Here is a 15,527-nt window from a genome sequence, read left to right as displayed (position 1 = left end):
TGTAAATTTTTTCTGGACTGACCCATTCAAATTTCAGAACATGCTTCCCAAGGCAGGGAGAACAGAATTGCATGCTGCATTCCAAAAGTGGCCTAACCAATGTCCCATACAGCCTAAACAGAACTTCCCAACTCCTATACCCAATGCAATGACCAATAAAGGCAAGCATACCAAATGTCTCCTTCACTATCCTGCCTACCAGCAACTCCACTTTCAAATATGAACCTGCATGCCAATTGGTGAGAGAGAAGAAAAAGAATTGAAGTGGAAAAGCTTGAATGAGTGAGAGACGGTGAGACCTCTGACAACAGGACCGAGCTGGAGAAAAGCTTATAGTAAAACAAGAAAAGAGTTGGTGGCTCAGGATGATTTCAATTCCACTAAGCAGTTTTATTTAACTGGAAATTTTGGTTTAGTGCCCTAAATCTACTGAGGATTAAGTTGAAAAATATGTACTTAATTTGAAAAGCTGTGAAGTTGAATGACCAAAAGATGCTTGGACTTTCGTGTTAGCTGAAAAATGCAGCTATGGAAGTGTACACCAGTCTGTCAGATTGTAGATTATGAAACTGTCAAAAAGGACAATACTCAATGCTATGGGCTTGTCTCTGAAGCATATCTATTAAAGTTTAAGACTAGAACCAAGCCATCTAATCAGTCACATGTAGAATTTGCAAGAGAAAAACAAATATAGGATCAGTGGTTTCAGTCAGAGGTTAGGAAGAAATTTTGAGAATATTAGAGAAAGCATGATTATGACAGACTTCCCACATTGGTCAGATGGGAATCAACCAGGAAGCTGGAGGAATAGAACATTTGGGGATGGAAAGGGTTTTCGTTTTAGGGAACAAACAGAAGAATGCCAAAATAACAAAAAGGCAGGAAACCTAAAAGTATTGCAAAGAGTATCCTATGCTTCCATATTATTAAGACTCGATGAACCAAAGCCAATTCGTGGGAATTAAGTGAAAGACCTACTGCAGGCTCGGATAGTGAAGAGATTACTTCCTTGATTATTAGTAAAGAGACCAGACAACTGGTGGTTCTGGATACCTTATCTCAAACAGATGTGTTCTTTTTACTCATTCAACACAATAAATAAACCAGTTATGGTGAGGGATCAAGATTTTGTTGAAGTAGGCATTTGCTTACTCTTTATAAAGAAAGAAACCAATAAAGATATTGAGATGCTGGAGCAAGTCAGTCACTGATGTTGGCTAATGATTCAACTTGCCTTCTGTAGGCACAAATGAAGCATAAAGTACAGTGAAATAAACAGTTGCATTGTATAGAGTTGGATTAGAGAGTGACTCAGTGAATGGAACAGCTGTAGTGGAGTAGTTTATCAAATCTCTAGAGAAGGAATAGACTCACCTTGGGGAATGACCTGCTTCATAAATATTAGCCTCACCAAGAGTCTTGGGGAACCAGTGGAAGTGAAAGGAACTCTCATGTTCTAGGAGAAATATCCTGGATTGTTTCCTGACTCTGTTTTGACTGGATCTCAAAATTAAACAGGAAGACTAAGTAAAATAGAGGTAGTGCTAAGAGGGGATCATGATTTAAATGAAAATGCCACTTAAAAAAAATAATTTTTCACTAGTTTTCCTGATGGAAGATGTTAAAAACAATTTAGAATTTTAAATGTAATTTGCATTATGTTGAGTGTTAAGAGGGGGAGCTTTCAGTTTTCCTGATAATAAAATGTGAGGCTGGATGAACACAGCAGGCTAAGCAGCATCTCAGGAGCATAAAAGCTGACGTTTTGGGCCTAGACCCTTCATCAGAGACGAAACGTCAGCTTTTGTGCTCCTGAGATGCTGCTTGGCCTGCTGTGTTCATCCAGCCTCACATTTTATTATCTTGGATTCTCCAGCATCTGCAGTTCCTATTATCTCTGATTCAGTTTTCTTGAGTTATTTTTGTGGGCTTCACGTTGAGGAGTCTGGAGGCATCTTTGTTTGCACACATTATTATGTTATACAAAGCTTGCAGTGAGGAGATTAGGTTTGAAGTTTAGTCCTTTTTTTTGAAAGGAAGAACTGTGCTGTTGTCGAGTGAAGATGTCCAGGATAACGTAGACAGAAAGAGCCGGAAAGCGCCAGAGAAAAAGACTGCTGAAAGCTGAGTTCAGGGAACATGTGTAATTGCTTTGAAGTTAAAGTGACAGTGAGTTCAGTTTTCAGTCACTCTGAGGGAATGATACCAGCTAAGGGAAGCGCATCTAGTGAATGTACAGAAATTTACTAGTAAGGTACCTATGCAAGCCTGAACAAGAAGCCTTGGTGTGCAGATAGTGGTATCTCTTCACTGGCAGCTTGGCGCTTGTAAGAATATTGCTAGGATTAAAGGAATAATTTGAATTCAATTCATTTTCTGATGTCAGTAATGAAATCTTTCCAACTTTTTAGTCAAGTCTAATGTAATTCATGCTTTTCTCCTTAAATAAGCATTTTATTCTTTATTTAAAAGCTCACTGGCAGATTTTTGTGAATATGTTCAGCAACTGACCTCCATTTCTTTCTGGGGGTGGGGGGTGCGGGGTGTGTTTAAGAAAAAAAGTGGTAAGAGGACATCAATGATACAGTGTGTACATGTATATTGAGAGGCCAAGGATGGTTAGGGACACTATTGGCTACCTAATGACTGGTGTAGATGTTTTGTAACTGGAAAGCAGGAAAATACAGGCATGCACTAAATGATGAGGTTAAAATGCCAAGTATCACCATAAATGAAGAAGTTAAAGTGCTAAAAGTATAGGGAAAACAAAATAAATCAAGGTCTACGTAGTATTAATATAATTAAAGTAATGGTGATGGAGCAATTAGTAAGATTTTAAAAATAGACACATCTCCAGCACCTGATGCTTTCCAACCTCGGATGTTGAGCAAAGTGAATGAGTAAATTTTCAAAGATCCTTTCAAAACCCTCCTGATTCAGAAAGTGTTACCCGACTTTGACAATCACCAATCTCATTCCCTATTCTAAGATGGATATGTGAGATGTTGTCAGGAGATTACTACAGCCTGTTAGTGTCAGAGCATTTCAGTAATCCACAATTCAAAACAGATCCAAGAGAGGCAGTGTGAATTGTAAAAGGTAGGTTATGTGGATTGAAGCAATGTTTAATTTTTTGAAGAGCTATCTATCATGATAGAGAAAGGAGTGATGGGAATGACTAGGAATGTTATTCATATGGCTGCTCAGAAGGTATTCAACTAGAATTCCTGCAATAAAGTAACAATGAGCGTACAAGATGGCAAGCTAATGATTTGGGATAGAGCACTGGTTAGATGATTGTGAGAGGGTTAATGTGTATGTACGCAATTTGGCAAGATGTGACTAATCGTGTCTCCCAGTGATCTGTTTTACAATTTTTATTATTCTTATAAATAACTTGTGTGAATAAACAGAGCAGGAGGTCCATATTTGCTTATCACACTTAGATGGCACAGTTAGTTGTGAAAATGAGACAGAAGGTTGTATGGGGACTATAAAGGAAAAATTGTGCAGGCATCCATTTAATACCTTAGAAAGGTGCCTCAGGTAGTCCCAGCTAAGAACTTATGTCAAGAGCCTTTTAACACAGGGAGGCTATGCATTGTGGCTTTCAAGGATCTGGCTGACCAAGAGACATTTTCTATCCGTCCGTATATTCGAAGGATTGGCAGCCCAACCTGTTTGGCTGCATTGCAAGCACCCATTCCATGACCATTAAGTCTGGGAGTGGGCTTGAAGCCAGACCTTCTGGCCCAGAGGCAGGGCCACTACTGATTACACCCCAAGAAAGCCTCTGAGACAGTGGGAACTGAGAGAATAGAGACATTTAGATTTCAGTATAGAAATTGCAACAAGTTTGTGGACAACTATGATGATTTAGAGTAGAAGGCTACTGGAATATTTTCACTTAATTCAAGGGAGTAGGAATACAAAAAAGTGGAAGTTTCAGTTTATATGAAGTTCAGGCGAAGCTTTAACTTGAGTATGAGACCCTCTTCTTGTCACTGTACAATAGATTGGTGGTGACTGGGGTACAGTGCAAGTTCACCTGAATGCCCCTGGCCAAAAGGCTCGTGTTAAGAGGACAGGTCCTCTGTTTCTTTGAGTAGCTTTAAGCAGTGATCTTGCTGAGGCTGAAGATGATTTAAGGCAGTATTAGAGGGTGTAGAGAGAAACTGTTCTCCCTGTTGAGTTCAGATTGAGAATACTTTGAAGTTAGAGCCAGTCCAGACAGAGGTGATGTGAGGAAGAACATTTTCCTCAACAAATAGTAGAAATTTGGAACATTCTTCCCACTAATGCCCTCTTGATATTGGGGATCAGCTGAAAATCTCACACTTGATATTGCTGTAGTTTTGCAAGGTTTCTGGAGCCAAAACAGGTAATCCTGAGGAAGGGTCACCGGACTCAAAACGTTAACTGTTTTTTTCCGTTCACAGATGCTGCAGCAACTTTGTTTTTGTTCCTGATTTACAGCATCCGCAGTTCTTTCGTTTTTTTTTTATTTAGGTAGAAAGTTAACTGAATGGTGGCAACTGGTTCAGGGTGCTAAGTGACGACTGCTAATTTTCCTCAGTAACTGTCACCAATCACTTGGGATCGTGTGCACGTGTGTATAGTGCCTGTCTGTAGCTTGGGATTAAAAACTCACCAAGTATTATAATTATTTGCTATCGATCTCCTGGATACTTTCTTGCACTCTTAACTACATGAGACTAAGGTTTCCAAATTGTTTCTAAACAGAATTTCAGATCAAAAGCCTGACACACTTCTAAGATAACAAAAACAGAAATTGCTGGCTGAACTCAGCAGGTCTGGCAGTTTTTGTGGGAAGAAAGCAGATTTAATGTTTTGAGTCCAGTGACTCCTCTTCAGTTCTGAAGATGTTGCCAGAACGGCTGAGTTTCAGCAATTTCTGTTGTTGTTTCAGATCGCCAGCATCCACAAGTTCTTTGTTTTACGTTATACTTCTAAGGTGATCTGTTGGTTTTTTGGTTTTCTTTTTAAGATGAAACTTGGGTTGCTGTGAATAAGGAAGTTACCACAAAAACCGTTTTGGTGATTAAAAACCTGACTGAAGGCGACAAGGTGCAGCCTCGGGTTAAAGCAGTTCATGGTGACGGTGGAATAGGCACTGCTGTATTTCCGGACTCTGTGCTCATCAGGCAGTCCATTGGTAAGTGAAGAGTTAACTAGTAATTGAATTAGAGATGAAAACATTCCTGAGCAGAGCGACTGGGAGGGTGTCACATTTCCTCATTCCCAGCAGACTGATAGTGACAAGTGTTAGTATGTGCAAAAAATTCCTGGCAGATTCCTGAGTCAGGGAAAAATGTAATCTCAGCTGTGTCAAGGACATCTGGACCTCAACAATTGAAGTGTTCAATGTGGAACTGCATGGCAATTTGCAAAGAATGCCTCTAACTTATGAACCTACTGCCATCAGTAATGAACATTATCATGTTGAACCTACCATGGATTGAGGAGCTGCTTATTCTATAATGTACATACCAATTCAATAATCTACAACCCCATCCAATAACTTTGATTCAGCTTGAGTATTTCACCTTCCATTCAGTGAACGTGTTGGGCTTTGAGTACATTCTGAGAGATTTATTCTCTTTACTTTTTAATTTGAAGACTTGTTTTTGAAATTGAGTCACCAAAGTAGAATGCCGATTCCCATTCTATGACACTTCTAATTTAGTAGCAAATCCATTGCATTAAAACCATTCAAAGGAAAAAACTTAAACAGTCACTTAACCTCAAACATATGATTCTGTATTAATCTGACTACTTGTCAGATGGCTTTCATGACGTGTTGTTGCAAGGTTTGCTACCCAGTGTGTTATTGCTCAGGGGAAGGTGGGACCTGTACAAGAAGGACGGGTTGCATCTGAACTGGAAGGGGACCAATGTCCTGGGTGGAAGGTTTGCTCGAGTAGTTCGAGAGGGTTTAAACTAGTATGGCAGGGGGGTGGGAACCTGAGCTGTATACCAGAGGTGAGCGTTGATGCAGGTGAGGCAGTAGCAAGAGGTAGACCAGCTAGTGGGAAGGATTTTCCTGGGAAGGAACCAAGGGATCGGTTAAAGTGTGTTTGCTTTAATGCAAGGAGTATCAGGAATAAAAGTGATGAACTTAGAGCATGGATCAGTACCTGGTGCTATGATGTTGTGGCCATAACAGAGACATGGGTTTCTCATGGGCTGGAATGGTTGCTGGATATTCCAGGGTTTAGAACATTTAAAAAGAATAGGGAGGGGGGAAAAAGAGGAGGGGGTGTAGCACTACTAATCAGAGAGGGTATCACAGCTACAGAAGCTTCCATTGTCGAGGAAGATCTGCCTACTGAGTCAGTATGGGTGGAAATTAGGAACAGCAAGGGAGTAGTCACCTCGTTAGGGGTTTACTACAGGCCCCCCAATAGCAGCAGGGAGATTGTAGAAAGCATAGGTCGACAGATTTTGGAAAAGTGTGGACGCAGTAGGGTTGTTGTAATGGGTGACTTTAACTTTCCTAATATTGATTGGAACCTCCTTCGAGCAGAAGATTTGAATGGAGCTGTTTTTGTAAGGTGTGTTCAGGAGGGTTTCCTAACGCAGTACGTTGACAGGCCGACGAGGGGAGAGGCCATTCTAGACTTGGTGCTCGGAAACGAGCCGGGGCAGGTATCAGATCTTGTGGTGGGAGAGCATTTTGGTGATAGTGACCATAACACTCTCTCATTCTACATAGCTATGGAGAAGGAGAGGATTAGGCAGAATGGGAGGATATTTAATTGGGGAAGAGGAAACTATGATGCGATTAGACACGAGTTAGGAAGCATGGACTGGGAGCAGTTGTTCCATGGTAAGGGAACTATAGACATGTGGAGATGGTTTAAGGAACAGTTGTTGGGAGTGATGAGTAAATATGTCCCTCTGAGACAGGCAAGACGGGGTAAGATAAAGGAACCTTGGATGACGAGAGCGGTGGAGCTTCTAGTGAAAAGGAAGAAGGTAGCTTACATAAGGTGGAGGAAGCTAGGGTCAAGTTCAGCTAGAGAGGATTACATGCAGGCAAGGAAGGAGCTCAAAAATGGTCTGAGGAGAGCCAGGAGGGGGCACGAGAAAGGCTTGGCAGAAGGAATCCGGGAAAACACAAAGGCATTTTACACTTACGTGAGGAATAAGAGAATGGTCAAAGAAAGAGTAGGGCCGATCAGGGATAGCATAGGGAACTTGTGTGTGGAGCCTGAGGAGGTAGGGGAAGCCCTAAATGAGTTTTTTGCTTCTGTCTTTACGAAAGAAACGACCTGTGTAGTGAATGAAACCTTTGAAGAGCAGGTGTGCATGCTGGAATGGATAGAGATAGAGGAAGCTGATGTACTGAAAATTTTGTCAAACATTAAGATTGACAAGTCGCCAGGCCCGGATCAGATTTGTCCTCGGCTGCTTTGGGAAGCGAGAAATGCAATTGCTTCGCCACTTGCGAAGATCTTTGCATCCTCGCTCTCCACTGGAGTCGTACCTGAGGACTGGAGAGAGGCAAATGTAATTCCTCTCTTCAAGAAAGGAAATAGGGAAATCCCCGGCAATTATAGACCGGTAAGTCTCACGTCTGTCGTCTGCAAGGTGTTAGAAAGGATTCTGAGGGATAAGATTTATGACCATCTGGAAGAGCATGGCTTGATCAAATACAGTCAACACGGCTTTGTGAGGGGTAGGTCATGCCTTACAAACCTTATCGAGTTTTTTGAGGATGTGACTAGTAAGGTTGATGAGGGTCAAGCTGTGGATGTGGTGTATATGGACTTCAGTAAGGCATTTGACAAGGTTCCCCATGGAAGGCTCATTCAGAAGGTCAGGAGGAATGGGATACAGGGGAACTTAGCTGCTTGGATACAGAATTGGCTGGCCAACAGAAGACAGCGAGTGGTAGTAGAAGGAAAATATTCTGCCTGGAAGTCAGTGGTGAGTGGGGTTCCACAGGGCTCTGTCCTTGGGCCTCTACTGTTTGTAATTTTTATTAATGACTTGGACGAGGGAATTGAAGGATGGGTCAGCAAGTTTGCAGACGACACAAAGGTCGGAGGTGTCGTTGACAGTGTAGAGGGCTGTTGTAGGCTGCAGCGGGACATTGACAGGATGCAGAGATGGGCTGAGAGGTGGCAGATGGAGTTCAACCTGGATAAATGCGAGGTGATGCATTTTGGAAGGTCGAATTTGAAAACTGAGTACAGGATTAAGGATAGGATTCTTGGCAGCGTGGAGGAACAGAGGGATCTTGGTGTGCAGATACATAGATCCCTTAAAATGGCCACCCAAGTGGACAGGGTTGTTAAGAAAGCATATGGTGTTTTGGCTTTCATTAACAGGGGGATTGAGTTTAAGAGTCGTGAGATCTTGTTGCAGCTCTATAAAACTTTGGTTAGACCGCACTTGGAATACTGCGTCCAGTTCTGGGCGCCCTATTATAGGAAAGATGTGGATGCTTTGGAGAGGGTTCAGAGGAGGTTTACCAGGATGCTGCCTGGACTGGAGGGCTTATCTTATGAAGAGAGGTTGACTGAGCTCGGTCTCTTTTCATTGGAGAAAAGGAGGAGGAGAGGGGACCTAATTGAGGTATACAAGATAATGAGAGGCATAGATAGAGTCGATAGCCAGAGACTATTTCCCAGGGCAGAAATGGCTAGCACGAGGGGTCATAGTTTTAAGCTGGTTGGTGGAAAGTATAGAGGGGATGTCAGAGGCAGGTTCTTTACGCAGAGAGTTGTGAGAGCATGGAATGCGTTGCCAGCAGCAGTTGTGGAAGCAAGGTCATTGGGGTCATTTAAGAGACTGCTGGACATGCATATGGTCACAGAAATTTGAGGGTGCATCCATGAGGATCAATGGTCGGCACAACATTGTGGGCTGAAGGGCCTGTTCTGTGCTGTACTGTTCTATGTTCTATGTTCTATGTTCTATATAATCAAAGCCAACTTTCCAGTGCAGAATAAATGGAGCGTGCGTTGTTGGAGGGCCAACCTTTTTTTGGATGAGATGTTCCACTGAGGCCATGCCCTCTCATGAATGTCAAGGATTTGAAGGCAGTTCTCCACAGCGTCCCATCCAATATTTTCCCCTTTGAGCATCATTGAAACAGAGAATCTAGTCATTGAAGTTATTGTTTGCAGGATACACTGGCAGCCATGTTTCCTATAATATGACAGTAATAGCAATTGAAAGCATTTTAATTGGCTGTACAGTGCTTTGGGATGATATGAGGTCATGTAAGGCACTGTAAAAATGCAGTGCCTGTGACTGAGTTTCCACTTCTATTGTTTTGTTCTTTTTTTCATAGATCCTCCCAAAATCCGACTGCCTCGCAATTTGAGGGAAACCTTTGTTCGGGAAGCTGGGCAGCCATTAAACCTGTCCATACCTATCCAGGTGAGTAATTGAGCTGAGGTCTGAGGTGTTCCAATGAGGATTTGTTACCACAGCGCACACTGATTAGCATTGACTGCATTACAGTTACAACCGACTCAGAAAGGCAACACATCATAATAAACCTTTGGGTTAAAGATTAGTATCATTATGGCCTAAATTTGTTAAACCGGCAGCACTCAGTCCATATAATTCAACTTTAAATCAGCAAACCTACTTTACATAATAAAATAAGCTTGCATGGAAAAAAGTGGAAGTGACTTACTTAGCACTGTGTTTATCCTAAATTCCTAACAGTTCAGTAAATATTCAGTTTGAGTTCATTATAGAAATCCACTAAATCCTTGACATTTATAACAATTTTATGTTTGCTTTAATATGTTTGTATAAAAGGTTTTTTGAAGTGTTCATTCCACCTAATGACCACATACAAGGTGCAATATGAAATTCCTTTCAACCAATTCTTGCCAACTAACACATGGATTTTTAACATCATGAAATCAACTTCTCTCATTTCTTGACTCATTCTCTGTCCACTCTAAACCTGCTAAGGTCAGTCTGAATTATAGTGCAGACTGGGGGCCTAAGGGTGGAATGGTTGACTCCATTGTCTTACAATAAGACCAGAAGAAATAGGAACAGAAATAGGCCTTTCAAGCCTGATCCATTCACTTGGATCATGGCTGATCCAACATTCCTCACATCCACTTCCCTGCATTTTCTCCATAGCCCTCAATTTCCAGTACTGTTCAAGAATCTTGCCTTAAATGTACACAAGGACTGTGACCCCACAGTTCTCTGTGGCAAGGACTTCCAAAGACACACCTCCCTCTGAGGCGGGGGGGTGGAATCCTGCTCTTCACAGTCTGAAATTGACACCCATTTATTCTGAAATTGTGTCCTCTGGTCCTAAACCATCTCATGTCTGGACAGCTAACACATGGATGAATCAGATTAGTGCCAACAACACCCGGTTTGCTTGCTATTTTGGCTCAGGAACCTGCTTCCTTGCTCAATGCAGAGTAAAGGATTATGGTACTTTACCGTAGTTAGGTGTGTGTAATCACCCGGACCTGCCTTCAGGGATAGAACTGAAGAGGAAAGAATAGTGGCTTGTTCGTTCATATTCACATCTCCAGGTTGAAGCCTGATGGGACGATCCGACAAGGAATCTCGGACAGATCATAAATGGGACAGTGTAAGCTGACAGGCAAGTGAATGATTATTGCTGCAGCTTCATGGAAGCAGATCGAATTACAACAGTCTGTGGCCTGCTTCCCAATGTAAGGGTTATGTGTTCATCAGAGTAAGTCATTTGTAGGGTTTTTTCAACCCAATGAGTGGTAACATTATACCACCAATAACCCTGCTCAGATTCACATCCTCATGGCTGATACCTTCAGGAAAGTTCAAGCCCTGTAACTCTGGCCGACATCACATGATGGTAAGTGTAATAATCAAAAATTAGGTCCAAGAGTTTGGACTCTCCAAATCCATTCTCTCATGCTTCCAGATTGAATTCCATTTGGCACTTGTCTGTCCCCCAGACTGACTTTTCATTTGTTTTCCTGCAGCATTCTTCCCATTTCCTGATCACATCACTAATTTCCAAATCATTAACAATCTTTTCAATCATGTCATACGGTCATTTCAGCACAGGAAGAGGCCATAATTGCCCTTTGAGCACATGCTAGCTCCCTGCAGAGCAATCCAGTCACTCCCATTCACCCCCTCTATTCATGTAACCCTGAGTGTTTATTTCTTCTAAAATCATGAAATCATTCCACATCTGTCACCCTCTCAGGCAAGAAATTCCAGGACATTAACACAGTGTGGGGGAGGAAGGTTCTTCCTCCCTGTATCTCTTGTCCCAAATTTTATACTTTTTTCCCATAATCCTAGTTCCATGAGATAATGGGAGCAGCTTTGTTGACCTTATCCATGCCCATCCTAATCTTGTATGCTTCCATCAAACCAGTTTCCTTTGCTACAGGGAAAACAACCCCTGCTTCTCTAACCAAAGCTTGTAACAAAAATCTTTCTTTTATCCTGGAACCACTTGAGTAAATCTCTCTGTGCACACTCTGAAGAAACATTTCAACCTTTCTAAAGTGTGATAACCAGAAGGGGACACAATGTGGTTGTGTCCTGGCCAGAGTTTCATCAACGTCTCGCATAACATACCTGTTTTTATACTTAATATCTCTACTCATGATGCTTAAGATCCCATATTCTTTAGGAGATAAGCTTCAAGATATCAGAAGTATGGATGTGGGGGTAAACTAAATTTAGTAGAAAGTTGTGAAGAGATATTTTTGTACGAAAAACACAGACAATATAAAGAATACAATTCAAAAGTGAAGGCAGGTGCAGAGTGACCTGGACATTTTTGTACGTTAATCATTGAAGTGAGAACACAAGTTGAGAGTACAGTTGATAAAATGTGCAATATCCTGGGTTTAACATCAGGAGCATAGTGTATAAAAGCAAGAAGAAAACTTGTTGAAATCTGTTTCAGCTTCAAGCAGAGAATTGTATTCTGTTCTGGGATGACTTCAGGAATGATATATAGGGATAGTGCAGGAAAGTTTTCACAAAAATCATGCCAGATGGAGTTACTTTAGGGATGTGGATGGATTGAAGAATTGCAACTGTTTACCTTGGAGAAGTGAGAGGGGATTTGATTGAGATTCTCAAAATCAGCAGGAACCTGGACAGAGCAGGTCACGAGAAGCTGTTCTCTCTCATGCAAGGGTCAAGAATAAGAGGACACAGGTTACAGGTGATAGTTAAAAGAAGCAACAATTAAGTGAGGGAAAAGTCTTTTTCTTGTAACACCTTGTTATGAGTGTGGCTTAGGTAGATTTAACTGACATTTTCAAAGGACAGTTGGAGATTTGAGGGAGGACATTTGTAGGGCTTTGGGAAATGCTGAGAAATGGGATCAGGTGATTTTCTTTTGCAGTACACAGGCACAGTCTTAATGGACTCGGTGGTTTCCTCTGTTCTGTAACCATTTTATGATTCTAATTACTCTCTCTCAATATTTCCTCCAACCTAAAAATAACAATGCACACGAACTGCAACCCACTTTGTCACTAGTGATTATAACAAGGTCAGCCAGGTGAACCTCATAAAATATGTTCCCTGACTGGTGCTGTTAATCTGGTCCAATCAGGGAGCCCTGGCTGACAGATATAAACAGAAGTGTCGGGGTTATGCTAACTGACAGCTGGCTCTGAAGAAGCTGGCCCAGTGTCAATTACAATGGACACGTAAATAAAAGGTGACTTGGTGACAGGGTAACTTTTTCAGAGGGTGATGCATGTATGGAATGAGCTGTCAGAGGAAGTGGAGGAGTCTGGTACAATTAGAACATTTAAAGGCATCTGGATGGGCACATGAATAGTCAGGGTTTAGAGGGATATGGGCCTAAATTTTTATCGGATATTTGGTCAGCATAGGCAAGTTGGATTGAAGAGCCAGTTTGCATGCTGTATTTCTCTATGACTCAGGATATCAACCTCTGTGGAGTTATTTAAGTCACCATGCACTCTTTTTAAACTCTGCCATTAGACCTAATCTGTCTCTCCTTATCCTTTAACCCAAGATACATCAGCTCACACTGCTGTGCATTGAATTACATCTGTTACTTGTCTGCCCACTGTGCCTATCCATGTCCTGATGTCTTTGATTGGTATCATGCCTGCAGTTTGTACATGTCAAATTTAGCATCAGCAAATTTTGGAAAGTTGCTCTGTATTCAAACAAAAGGCACTGGTCCTGGCAGTTGGGAACTTTGGGGAAAACAGTGGTATTACATGACTGTTTCTGCTCTCAAGGCATCTTTTTAATCCAAGCTGACACTGACTCTGCCACAAGTTTCAATTTTGTTCAGCAGCCCTGTTATTATGTTAAATGTTTTTTTAATCCATATAGACCACATCTGCCACAATGCCTTCATCAGTCTTCTGGTACTTCAAAAAAAATCCATTAGATGAGCCAAGCATGATCATCTCTTACAGATTCATGTCGACTCTTCTTAAATTAATTCAAACCTTCCCAAGTTCTTGATGATTTTTCTAATTTATTCTTTCTGAAATCTATTTACCACATGACGTTTAAAGTGACCACCCTGTCATTAAGAAAATATTTGCTCTCTTTCTTGAACCAGGGTATCAAATTTGCCTTTCCACTCGTCTTGCACCTCTATTTCCCAGTAATCCTGAGATACAAACTATCCAGAGCAGCATTAGCCACTTAAGGCATAGTGTCTTTCCAGTAACCCTGCTGATCAATATTCCTTCCATCTTTTCTGCTTCTACTGATATTTTTATTAGTTTCCTCTTCCTCAGTAAACACTGACATAAAGTACTCTGTATTGTATCCATGCACCGTGCCTCTAACAATACGTCACAATTGAATCCCTACAGTGTAGAAGCAGGCTATTCACCCCATCGAGTCAGCACTGACCCTCTGAAGAGCATCCCACCCAGTCTCATCCCCTGCCCTAACCCTGTAATCCAGGATATCCCATGGTTAATCCACCTAACCTACACATTCTGGACACTATGGGCAATTTAGCATGGCCAATCCACCCTAACCTGCAGTCCTTTGGGCTGTGGGAGGAAAACGGAGCACCCGGAGGAAACATGCAGACACGGGGAGAATGTGCAAACGCCACACACAGTCGCCCGAGGCTGGAATCCAACTTAAGTTCCTGGTGCTGCTGCTTTTTCCCATCTGAATCCTCCCTGCCTCTTATTACCTGCTAACTATTTATACACTGAAGATCGTTGGTTTTTTACATTAATAGTCACTGTATTCTTGTATCCTGTCTGTGCAATTCTTTTACTCTTCAGTAGAGTCAAGGATGCATGCAGCACAGAAACAGACTCTCTGCTTAGATGTCCAAGTTCAAGGACCGCAACTTCCCCCGCAGTGGTCGAGAACTCCCTTGACCGCATTTCCCGCAACACATCCCTCACACTCCGCCCCTGCCACAACCGCCGAAAGAGGATCCCCCTCGTTCTTACGTACCACCCCACCAACCTCCGGATACAACACATCATCCTCCAACACTTCTGCCATCTACAATCTGACCCCACCACCCAAGACATTTTTCCATCCCCACCCTTGTCTGCTTTCCGGAGAGACCACTCTCTCCGTGACTCCCTTGTTCGCTCCACACTGCCCTCCAACCCCACCACACCCGGCACCTTCCCCTGCAACCGCAGGAAGTGCTACACTTGCCCTCACACCTCCTCCCTCACCCCTATCCCTGGCCCCAAGATGACTTTCCATATTAAGCAGGGGTTCAACTGCACATCTGCCAATGTGGTATACTGTATCCATTGTACCCAGTGTGTCTTCCTCTACATTGGGGAAACCAAGCGGAAGCTTGGGGACTGCTTTGTAGAACACCTCCGCTCAGTTCGCAACAAACAACTGCACCTCCCAGTCGTGAACTATTTCAACTCTCCCTCCCATTCTTTAGATGACATGTCCATCATGGGCCTCCTGCAGTGCCACAATGATGCCACCCGAAGGTTGCAGGAACAGCAACTCATATTCCACTTGGGAATCCTGCAGCCCAATGGTATCAATGTGGACTTCACCAGCTTCAAAATCTCCCCTTCCCCCACCGCATCCCAAAACCAGCCCAGCTCTTCCCCTCCACCCACTGCACCACACAACCAGCCCAGCCTGTCTCTGCCTCCCTAACCTGTTCTTCCCCTCTCCCATCCCAAGCCGCACCTTCATTTCCTACCTACTAACCTCATCGCACCTCCTTGACCTGTCCGTCTTCCCTGGACTGACCTATACCCTCCCCACCTATACTCTCCAGCTATCTTCTTTTCTCTCCACCTTCGGTCCGCCTCCCCCTCTCTCCCTATTTATTCCAGAACCTTCACCCCATCCCCCTCTCTGATGAAGGGTCTAGGCCCGAAACGTCAGCTTTTGTGCTCCTGAGATGCTGCTTGGCCTGCTGTGTTCATCCAGCTTCACACTTTATTATCTTGGATTCTCCAGCATCTGCAGTTCCCGTTATCACTGATACAATTTTAACCCCTTTGGTCCAACCAGTCCATGCCAAGCATAATCCCAAACCAAAC

The 15,527-nt window shown here is 42.7% G+C and overlaps 1 protein-coding gene across 2 annotated transcripts in view; it reads left to right on the top strand.

Annotated features, from left to right (window-relative positions):
- The window catches only part of LOC125462703 (myosin-binding protein H-like), a 51,058-nt gene that overhangs the window by 8,994 nt on the left and 26,537 nt on the right, over nt 1-15,527 (top strand). For both annotated transcript variants that reach the window (XM_059653512.1, XM_059653511.1), the window contains exons 3-4: nt 5,009-5,176; nt 9,326-9,414. In XM_059653512.1, the coding sequence (XP_059509495.1) occupies nt 5,009-5,176; nt 9,326-9,414 (257 nt within the window). The remainder of the gene's footprint in view (nt 1-5,008; nt 5,177-9,325; nt 9,415-15,527) is intronic.

Source organism: Stegostoma tigrinum, chromosome 21, assembly GCF_030684315.1.
Source record: "Stegostoma tigrinum isolate sSteTig4 chromosome 21, sSteTig4.hap1, whole genome shotgun sequence".
In the NCBI taxonomy this organism is placed as follows: domain Eukaryota; kingdom Metazoa; phylum Chordata; class Chondrichthyes; order Orectolobiformes; family Stegostomatidae; genus Stegostoma; species Stegostoma tigrinum.
Note: the sequence above shows the minus strand (reverse complement) of the source record. Positions and strands in the feature narration are given on the sequence as shown.